Source organism: Barbus barbus (genome assembly GCF_936440315.1).
Source record: "Barbus barbus genome assembly, chromosome: 21".
Classification (NCBI taxonomy): Eukaryota; Metazoa; Chordata; class Actinopteri; order Cypriniformes; family Cyprinidae; genus Barbus; species Barbus barbus.
The window spans coordinates 27,069,505-27,080,872 of NC_136749.1; the positions used below are offsets into that span (position 1 = coordinate 27,069,505).

The window sequence follows — 11,368 nt, forward strand, 5'->3', positions numbered from 1 at the left end:
TTTACACAGAAGGTAAAGAATTGAAACTTAATCTAAACAGTTTAACTCTTCATTTCTGCTACTGCATATCTTTGTCATAAAACTGAAAATCTGTATTGAAGAAAAAAATACTGCATTCAAAACTCCTTCACAAAATGTTTTAATAACATCAGTCGTCAATCAGTTCTTTTTGCTTTTCAAAAAAGAAAGACACGATCGTTTAAATAGTTAGGATGTTAAGTTTTGCATTGATTGTGCAATAAATTAAGGTAAGCATTACAAAACAGCATTACCTTTGGATACAAAAAGGCAACACTTAGCCAGAACTAATGTTAAACCTTCGCATCTTAAACAACAAAAATCACTTTGTGTTATTTGTTAAAAGCAATTTTTAAAACAAACTGAATAGACACCTTACTATTTTCCAGTGAAGATCATTTGACCTGTATTGTACGTCTCTGACAAATCAAATTTTCAACAGCTGACTGATGTTCAGTGTGGTATATGAAGTAATATGCAATAAATACAGAATAATAAAACAATATACATCGCTAAACTCAAAGGAAAGTAGTGGAAGTAGTTATGAACCGTGTGAAAGCACATCTAAGGTTTAAACAAAACATTCCTTACATGCATTCAAACTCCTCAGGTTAAATTATTGTGGTATCTCTTTCCCTGTTTCTAAAGTTGGTACTGAAATTGATTTATTCATAGAAACTCCCGCTACTGGACCACAAATGCATAGGTCAGACATTCACATGGATTCTCTCTTGAGAAGGTCAGATGTCTGAGAAAACACAACTGCCTGTGGGTGGGTGGAGTTAATCATGGGAAACATAACCCTAACAATCTAACTGCTTTAGTTCCTGTGACAATAGAGCACCTGTCGTCAACTTCAATACCAGTGAGGTGTGCGGATCACTTCAGAAAAGACACATATGCTTGTCTTTAACTTCTGAAACGGTGGGAACTTTGCCATCTTCACTTACAGTACTATTGTTGGTAGCTGGTTTCTAGTAATGTGAAAGATTTAAATCAGAAAGGCCTTCATACACTATCAGAAGGCACCAGGTTGCCTGTGGTGTCCAGCTGCATGCATTTACAGGTGCAGGCCGAAACGGGACACTCACTGTGATCTCTGAAAGAAAAGACGATATAATTGCACTTAAAATGTTATAGTTAATACTATAAACTACAGTTCAAAAGATTGGGGTTGGATGGATTTTTTTAACCTGTTTGAAAGACGTCTTTTATGTTCACCAAGGCTGCATTTATACAGTAATAACAGTAAAACAGTAATATTGTGAAATATTATTACAATTTAAAATAACTGTTTTCTATTCAAATTTATTTTAAAATGTAATTTATTCCTGAATTTTTATTATCATTACTCCAGTCTTCAGTGTCACATGATCCTTCAGAAATCATTCTAATATGCTGATTTGCTGCTCAAGAAACGAATATTTTGCGTAATATTTTTGTGGAAATTGTGATACTTTTCTTTTCAGCACGCTTTGATAAATAGAAGGTTCAAAAGAATTTATTTGAAGTAGAAATCTTCTGTAACGTTAGAAATATCTTTACTATCACTTTTGATCAATTGAATGCGTCCTTTTTGAATACATTGCATTTTGATTTATAAGGTCATCAAATAAATGGCAGAATATGGGTGCATATGACTCCTACCTAAACCAGCTGAGCATGTGACCCGCGTGACCACCGTGCCGGCAGTTGTGGCACCAGGTGAACCAGTTATTAAACTGTGCAAGCTTTTTGTCTCGTGTGAGATCGGCTTTCTCATCCGCTTTTCCTGTGCCTGATAAGATAGACGAGATGAGTGAACTGTGAACTGAACACATTTGCATTATGGTATCATATATCAAGAATAACTTTAAATGATCCGTCTGTTACCTGGGCAGCTGGACACAGGGGTGCCCATGTTCATTAAGCAGAGGGCACAGCGTGGAAGTGGTTTACGACAGCCAGGGCAACTGGTGACCTTTGACTTGGTTGGTGACCCGCTGACCCCGTACTGACTGAATCCACGGCCCTGATGAGGCATCGCTGAGCAGCTATATGATATAGACTTTCCACAGAAGTTACAGCTCACAAACACCTGCACAGAACATATGTAAAGGAATCAGAATAAATAAGAAAAATAATAGAAGAAATCAGCCAACATAAAAACAAAATGTAAGTATAAATATGGTACAAAGAATTATATAAATTCATGATACATATGAACTAAATATCAAAGCTAGGGATGCGCCGATAAATCTAGACAATATTATAAATATTCTAAACAATATTATAAATCACTAAAATATTTAAGAAAAAAAAAACTGCCCTTTTCCAATCTAGAATTGTTTAATAATAGTAAAATTGTATGTATGTATGTATGTATGTATGTATATATATATATATATACTGTATATAAAAATCACTAAACTATACAAATGTGTCTGATTATATCATGCATCCATAATCAAGACTTAACAACTGCCAGGAATAAAAACAACAACTTGATTCTAGCCTGTGCAAGTGGTTTTGAGCTGGGATCCAATTTGCTCCTATGAATGTCAAATTCAGCCCGTTTATGCCAAAACCTCCAGGCATCCAACAGGTTGCGATAGTTCTCAATCCAGCACTGCACCCGAGGGTCCTTCAGCACCTCTCCTGGGGAGCCCTGCCACCACAAACACCACATAAATCAACATTTAACACACTCATCTGGAAATTATGAGGTAGAGCTCAATCCACATCAGTTTTCCTGGTTTAACAACACACAGTCACACTTCTTTTTCTTCTTAGCATTTCTCTTCTCTAGCTTGCTTTCTAATCTAGCTGTCTAATAAACATACTAATGTATATTACAAATACATGTTGACTCAGTGGCAAATAGCTTTTGCTCCTCTTTTGTAAGTCACTTTGGATGAAAGAGTCAATACAATGCAAAAAGTAAATGTACAACAATTAGATTCATCCATCTAATGAACATCTTAGTTTGTTTGCATTTACTTTTTCATATATTATTGCTTCTGCAATATACACTACTGTTCTCTGACAGAAATTAATACTTTTATTCAGCAAGCATGCATTAAATTGATCAAAGATGACAGTAAAGTCGTTTATAATGTTACAAAAGATTTCTATTTCAAATAAATGTTGTTCCTTTGAAATTTCCTTTTATCAAAGAATCCTGAAAAAAAATATGTATCACGGTTTCCATAAAAATATGAAGCAACACAACTGTTGGTAAAACATTGGTAAAAATAAGCAATGTCTCTTGAGCAGCAAATCAGCATATTAGAATGATTTCTGAAGGATCATGTGACACTGAAGAATGGAGTAATGATGCTGAAAATTCAGCTTTGCATCAGGAATATATTACATTTTAAAATCAAATAAAATACAAAACGGTTTTTTTAAAACCATAATACTAATTCACAATATTACTGTATTTTGGTCAAATAAATGCAGCTTTGTTGAGCACGAGATTTCTTTTAAAAACATAAGAAATGAACTGACCCAAAACATCCATCCATCCATCCATCCATCCGAGAGCAGATCATTCTCTTATGTAACTGTATTTATCATGTATTGTTCTGTTACTGGACATTCACTTACTTTGAGCATGCAGAAACTGGCCGTCTGCACGTCTCCGGTCCGGTCTACGTAACTCTCCATGAGATCCACTCCATCTTTCGTCAGTCCTGTCAGCAGGATGCCCTCCAGATTACCAGCCTCCTTCATCTCATTGGTCAGCTTGTCTATGTAACGAGGCAACTTAAGAGAGGAGAAATGACAGTGTATTATATAGTGCACAATGAGACTTGGATAAACTCAGGGGTGAGCAGGTCTTACCTGAGCGTCGTTTAGAAACATACATGCAAATGCCACCCTGTCCCTGACAGCCACACGACTCTCATACTAGAAAACACAAAACACACTTTTATTAAATAATTAACCTCAATATTTAGCAACTACAATTGCATATTTTAAATTCGGTGCAATATTGAATATTCTTTTAAGCACAATACTCTGATTAGTTTTTTATTAACATACCAAGACAGCATCATAGGCGCCAGGTTCGCTGGTGAGGAAGGCAAACATGATACACAGGTACGGCTTCTTCAGCTGGAGTCTGAGAGAGCTGCACATCTCTCTCCACAGGGAGTTTTTCTCATCGGTGTAGCCCGACAGAGCCATGGCCACCACGTTCAGGTTCAGATCACCTGATCACAACATAAAGGAAACAGAAAACAAGATGCATTTGCACATTTTCAAGATCAAAGTTATTATAGTTAACTAAGACTAAAACCAAGAAAAAATATTTTTGGTACTCAAAATAAAATAAACATGAACTGAAATAAAATTAAATAAACTTAATTTAACTTTAAGTACTAAAACAACCTAAAACTAATAAACATATATATATAAAAAAAAAAATATATATATATATATATATATATATATATATATATATATATATATATATATATATATATATATATATATATATAAATGAATTATATATTTATAAAATTTGTGAACAACAAATAAAATATAATTCAAAAACAAATAAAATATAACTCAGATAGATAGATAGATAGATAGATAGATAGATAGATAGATAGATAGATAGATAGATAGATATTGTATATCAATGATACTTCTTTTGTGTTCTAAGGAAGAAAGAACAATATATGCCATTTTTGTTGAGTGCAAACAAAACACAATGTAGAGACAAAAACCTTATGGCAATAGGTGTAAAAAAAACACCCTTTATAAAGATTATAAAAGATTTGATCTGTTTCCTTCAGCCAAAACAAATTGTGCTTAAAACCCAAACAACGGTCAATTATGAATGATAAGCAAACAGCTCCATATGCCGTATGCATCTACGGCTTTCGGCATTTAATATTAAACAGCTATCATTGTGTAATGCAAGCCATGCTTTTGTCATTTTGTCAGTATAGAAGGATCACTTTTGATTGCAAACAGGCAGCTGATGGCGTTCAGTGTTTCTTTCTAGCCTGGATTTCACGCAGTGCTTCTAACATTCATCCGAGGACAGGACTTCCTGTAAATCCCCTAGAGGAACATTTGTTTTTAGAAATTGTTTTTCTCTAATTTAAATAACTCTCCAATAGAGATAAATGATATATCCTTATCAGCCAATAGAGGCTTTTTTTACACATATCAGGGCTTATTTTCATCCATTCATACTGTGTATGTTTATTATGTATCTAGTTATGCATCTTTTTACTGTGCATTATATGTAGAGAATGGAGTTTTAGTGTCAACACTGAAGAAGTAAAAACAGAAGCAAAGTAGCACACATTTATAATATTGGTCATATCATTAAAAACAATTTTGGCATCAGTAAAAAAGTTTTTGGACATGGCTCTCACATGTCCAGGAAACATTTTTACCCAATTTAAGAGGAAAGAATTTTTTAATCAGTTTCCCAAGGCAGCATTTATTTTTTAATTTTCATTTAGTTTAAGTACTAAAATAACTAATTAAATGAAACTAATAAATAAAAATAAATAAACTATGTCATTTCTATCAGATATTATATATTTGAATATATATTTGATTTTTTATTGCATTACATGTTTTAATTTTTTTGCAGCACAGGAACTGTGGAGGAAAGTGTGGTTAATTTGCATAAAAATAATGCCACTGAGCAAAAAAATCTTAAAAATACGATTCATTTTTGCTGCAAAATTTAATTCCTTTTTTTTTTTTTTTTTTTTCTCGGGGTTGACCAGTTCTTGACATGCTTTGTGAGTTTTCTAGTCACTGTCACTGGCTGGACAATGTTCCTCCAGTCCAGTCCTGTACCTTTCTCTGCTGAAGCTCCTTTATTAAGAATCTGAATGGCCCGTCGGATGTCCAGGTTAAAGAGGGCGACAGCAGCGGCTCTCTCCCACTCGCCTTCCTGCTCCAGAGACTTCAGGAAGGGCTCCACATCGATGTCAGGCCCTCGACTGATCCAGCCACACAGCTGCAGGGCCAGACTGCGCTCCTCGCTGTGGTACCGCGGTACATCAGTCTGCCTGTCTGAACCCGACCAGCAGCGCCGTGTCTCTGTAGTTCCTGAAAGAGAGACATTTCTTTAGAGGGCCTCCAGTGACAGATACCATGAGGCTGACTGAGGCATTTAGCAGACATCTATGAGAAATACTTCTACTGTACTGTAAATACTTTTGCTCATCTGTACAACAATCATCATGTTCACAGAAAATGTGATCAGAACAGATATTGTGCTGTTTGCACTTACCAGATGTGGACTTGATGATGTTTTTGATGCCTGAGTAGATGAGCGACTGTTTATTGCTCTGTTGCTTCTGCTCCACATTTTCAGTGTACTCTTTCATAAGTAAAACTTGCATAGGAAATATAAAGATATCAAATAGAACAATACCACATAAACAAGAATATGACAACATGAAAATGAACCAATCACTCCAGTGATTTACAAATAGTAAACTGATAAGAATTGTGAACATTTCTCAAAAGAATTTCATGTTAAGTTAAAACGTATATCTTTTTGTTTAACGATGTCTAGTTTCCAATGTCAGATGCCACAGATTGTTTCATACAAAAATATTTTTTTTGAAAGTGAAATTACAGAAAAAATATTATGCAATTTTCTGAAAGATTTTTTTTTAAGAATAAGATGTAAAGCAGACCAGACTTCATGCTAAACTAGTAAAAAGTTGTAAAAAAAAATAAAAATAAAAAATAATAATAATAAAATAAACATTACATATATACAAACTATATATATATATATATACAGAGAAAAAGAGAGAGAGTAATGCATATATAAATATATAAGAGTAACAATATTGTTATTCCTTATTATTTTACATTATTATATTATTAGTGTCTATTAAAAAGTTTATAAAAGCTAGCTATATATACATAATTTATATTATATTATATACTATAAATATTTATATAGACAGTATATACAGTGTGTGTCTATATATATATATATATATATATATATAGTAACAACGTTTCATTATTATTATTTTTATTATTACTACTAATATTATTGTCTATTCAAAGGTCAGATCTTAATATACAGACCATATACTCCTCCTACTACTAATAATAAAAAAAAATATATTAAAATTATCATTATATTACAATTATTACTTTATGTAAATAATAATGCAATTATTATATAATTAATAATGTAATATATATTTTAATTATGTTGTATTATTATATATATAATCAAAAGTCATATAATAAAATACACATAATAATAATAAAAAATCATCAGTCAAGTAAACAGCAAAACATTCTGAAACAACAATTAATAGTTAGGTTTTTAGGTAAACATTCAACAATAACTTTGACACAATATGCTTTGAAAGGTTCAGTCGTCTCCTGTAATGCCGCAGCGCTACAGTAAAGGATATAATGGAGCGTGTACCAGAGCGACCTCAGTTGCGGGTCGTCTCCTCCGGCCAGCACGTGGTTCCTCCACACCTGCACGGTGTCGTGGCCATAACGAGACTGCGCTCGCTCCCTCATCTTAGTGGCCATGTCCTTCTCAGCAGCGGCCGCCCCCTGACCGGTGTCCTCCGTGCACTCATACAGGTGCCGCCCGCACGCCCACATCAGCGCCGTGGTGGAGCTCCAGGCCAGCGATATGCGCTCGAACACGGTGAAGTCGTTCATGACCCGGTTGGGCGACACCACCACCATGCGGTTCTGGGCGGACGGATGCCAGGCAAAGCTGCTGATGATGCTTTCGCAGCAGGGCTGGACGCTGCGCTCAATGATGGTGGGCTCCACCTCGTCACCAAACGGCATGGGCGTGTGCTGCATGTCGTACAGCCGGATGATGTTGCTGTCCCGCGTGAGCGTGGCCAGCAGGCCCATGCGAGTGGGACACCATGCCACTTTAGTCAAAGGTTTGGGCTGCTCGGTCAAAGTAAAGACCGGTTTTTCGAATTTACGCAAATCCCAGATGGCCACCTGGCCTTCGAAGAAGGATGCAACACGATCCTGAAAGTGAGGATCCACCGTTACACCCTGGATGGCTTTGGTGTTCACAAACGTCTTCTGGCTGGTGTTGCGTAGGTCAAAGATGGCCAGATTTCGGTGCATCCCGGCCAGGAGTAACTTTTGATGATCACGAGGGAGCCAACAAAGAGAAAGACATGCATCGTTCTGTCCGAGCTCATACAGCGGTTTGGTCACCACCAACCCAGAGTCCACATCTCCAGACAGACGAACCTTCTCAGCAGGAACCGCTTCGGGAGAAAACTTACTACTTATGTCCCATATGAGAACGGAAAAATCAGCCCGATGTTTGTCCAAACCAGCCGCCAGCCAGTTACTGTCCACCGGGTTCCACGCGAGTGTGTTGCACTGACGGGCGTGCTTGGGTACAAACTCTTTACCCACCAGCTCCTTACATTTGGAGTTGTGGCTCTGTCCCAGACTGGTCAGGACGACTCGTCCGTTGGCCTGTCCCACAGCCAGCAAACACTCTGGCTCTTGTTTGGGATACCAGGCCACACATTTCATATACGGGGTGTCGGAGTTGATGGCCAGCAGCGTGGCCGCCGTCTCCTCGGATAGCGGAAGGGCGCCGGCTTTGGTCTCGGAGCTTCCTGCAGGTCCGATCCGATACAGACTGAGTTCAGTGTCGCAGATCACATAGCGGTCGGCGTGATGGGGAGACCACAGGATATCTGGCTTATAGCCGCTCGACATGGCAGGACAGTGGTTTCTTCAGTGCAGATACCTGCGAATAATAAAGCATCTTATTTATATAGCACTTACACACCTCAACTATTTTACCAATACTTGGATGAATTAATATATTTATAGACATATTACATATCATATATTGTGTGTGGGCATATATAGTTATTCCTTAATATAATATAATATTACAATCTACATAATATAATGCTATTATTTAAAAAAAATTAGTTACATATAATTAATATGATTATAAATAATAAAACAATTATTATTTATTTACTATTGTAAACTTTATTTTTATTAAATTGTTTTATTGTTTATACTATTATTTGTGAAATATTCAAGCATATATATATATATATGGGTGTGTGTGTGTACATTATATATATATATATATATATATATATATAAAGAATTATTTTCTCTTTATGATTTCATAATTCATACATTACATCAAAGGGTTAAAGTTAAACATTAAAGTTGCACATGAAATGAAAGATAATGAAAACAAATGTTACGATGACATTACCAAAGTTAAGAGAAAATTCAAGTAACGTTAGATGGTTAAAGCAATAATGTGTTTAATGTGTTGAAATAAACATTAAATTAAATAAAATCATTAATAAGATCGCTTCATGATTCTGTCACTTCGTGTTAAGATGTAAACATTAAATAACTGAAGATAAAAAAAAATAAAGTGCTTTTTTTTATTTATTTACTTACTGTTGATTTTAATAAGAGTGAGTTAGCCGGTCAGCTATAGCTAAACTAACCATTGCAACCTTTTCTAAACCGGAAACAGCTAATGACAGACGCCAGTCACTATATGAAGACACATAATAAACCATGCTATAAAATATAAATAAATGACAGCTGTGTTCATGAGCGTTTGATAAATATAAACTCACATTTGACGTGCAAACATGCTTGAAGTTTGTTTAGGTCGCGTGAAGTCGGAAGCAGTGCAGACTGTAAACACAACGTCACACAAAATAAAAGTCCCACTTCGTCTAAGCACTATAACAGACATCGACGAGCAGAGAAGAACGAGCATCATATAAATAATCTGTCGGGTAAATGCATAACATAAACCAATTAAATTAAATCAAACGTGAACTAGAGATAATCAACTCATTTTCGCCACATACACAAAAATATATTTTTATTATGCCATAAAAAGTCGCACTTCTGAGATTACAACGTCAAAATTATGACATAATATATGAAAAAGTCTAAATTATGAGAAAAATAACTTTATGACATGAAAAGTTGAATTATGTCGTAACTGTCATTACTTTACAAGTTTGACTTTTCATATCAATTTCGCAATTAGGACTTAATGTTATAGTCATACATAATGTTATAATGTCTCAATTCATCACAATTAAGGCTTTTTGTCAAAATGTTTGACTTTTTGTGACAATTGTGACCTTTTATTTCAGAATTATTGACTTTCTGTCGAAATTTTGAGTTTTTGTGTCATAATTATGACTTTCTATGACTTTAGTATCTCATAATTTCACATTTTGTTATCTTTTCTTATGTGGTGGAAGCTCTAGATTAAATTTTGATTTGAAAGCTTCACTGCCCTCTACAGGTTTATTCATGCGAAGTTTAGTGATAATGTTATTTTAATGTAAATCTCAAACATTTTGGGGGACAAAAGAATCACAACAAATAGCTTATTTGGAATTAGTGATAAGTGAAAGTTTTTATGTGACTTCATAATGCTATAAAAATATTTTTTTAAAAAGTCAAAAATAATAAATTGACAACAATACATGCAAACAAGTTTTGGAACAACAGGAGGATGAGTAATTAATGAAATATGTGTCTTTAAAAGTCTTGGAACACTTCAGATGAGTCACACATCTCAGGAGGTTCCTGCATGTTTTCCAGATTTCACGGGGCGCCGTTTATATGAATTGTTGTCAAGGAACAGAAGCTTTTGGGGAAAATGTTATCGTCCTCCAAACAATCTCTCAGCATTCATCTCCAAAACATGTAAACATGAGAAAAGAGTGGAAAGTTTACATTGCTTAACTCCTGTTCAACATCACACTGCATTACCAAAATATATTATAAACTGTATTTATTATATGTTTATTCTATAATACAATAGGTGTATTATAAATGTATTTCATTGTATTAGTGTGAGCCTGAAACACCAGAATTATGGCTGTCCTGTGCTATACAGGGTGTGTGTGTGTGTGTGTGCATGCGCGCGTGTCTGTGTGTGTGTGTGTGTGTGTGTTCAGTCAGGCATCAGATTGTTGGGATTGTGATATTGGGCTGATGTTCAGCACAGGACTGAAGTCAGTCAGAACAGAATGTGCTCCATACAGGATACATGAGCATGTGGATACTCCCGAGATTTGCATAACAGACAAGGTAAGTGCGTTATCTTTTCTTTATATTATTGTTCTGATATTAGTTGCATCTGACCTTATTGCATGATGTATTTGTGGAATTGTATTAGTCTTTGATCTGTAAGCAATATGCATGTCATTGTTTAAAGTGTTTTGATGAACAAGTTCTGATTCATCGCCTGATTTATTAAACTTTAGTACATTTGTTCAAAAATATCCAAGGGCCAGCTTGAGGTTGAACGTCTAGCATTAAAAGTGTGGATTCATCAAACAAG

At 35.1% G+C, this 11,368-nt stretch overlaps 1 protein-coding gene across 1 annotated transcript; it reads right to left on the reverse strand.

Moving 5' to 3' along the window:
• Positions 1-121: 121 nt before the first annotated feature.
• On the reverse strand, positions 122-9,709 carry LOC306887154 (GATOR2 complex protein MIOS). Its single transcript, XM_079444696.1, has 11 exons — positions 9,633-9,709; positions 7,425-8,761; positions 6,269-6,367; positions 5,830-6,084; positions 4,045-4,214; positions 3,844-3,909; positions 3,607-3,765; positions 2,513-2,665; positions 1,891-2,095; positions 1,666-1,795; positions 122-1,117 (listed from the first exon to the last, which is right to left on the reverse strand). The coding sequence occupies exons 2-11, from the start codon at positions 8,728-8,730 to the stop codon at positions 1,027-1,029; spliced, it is 2,634 nt and encodes an 877-aa protein (XP_079300822.1). The 5' UTR covers positions 8,731-8,761; positions 9,633-9,709; the 3' UTR covers positions 122-1,026.
• Positions 9,710-11,368: the final 1,659 nt, after the last annotated feature.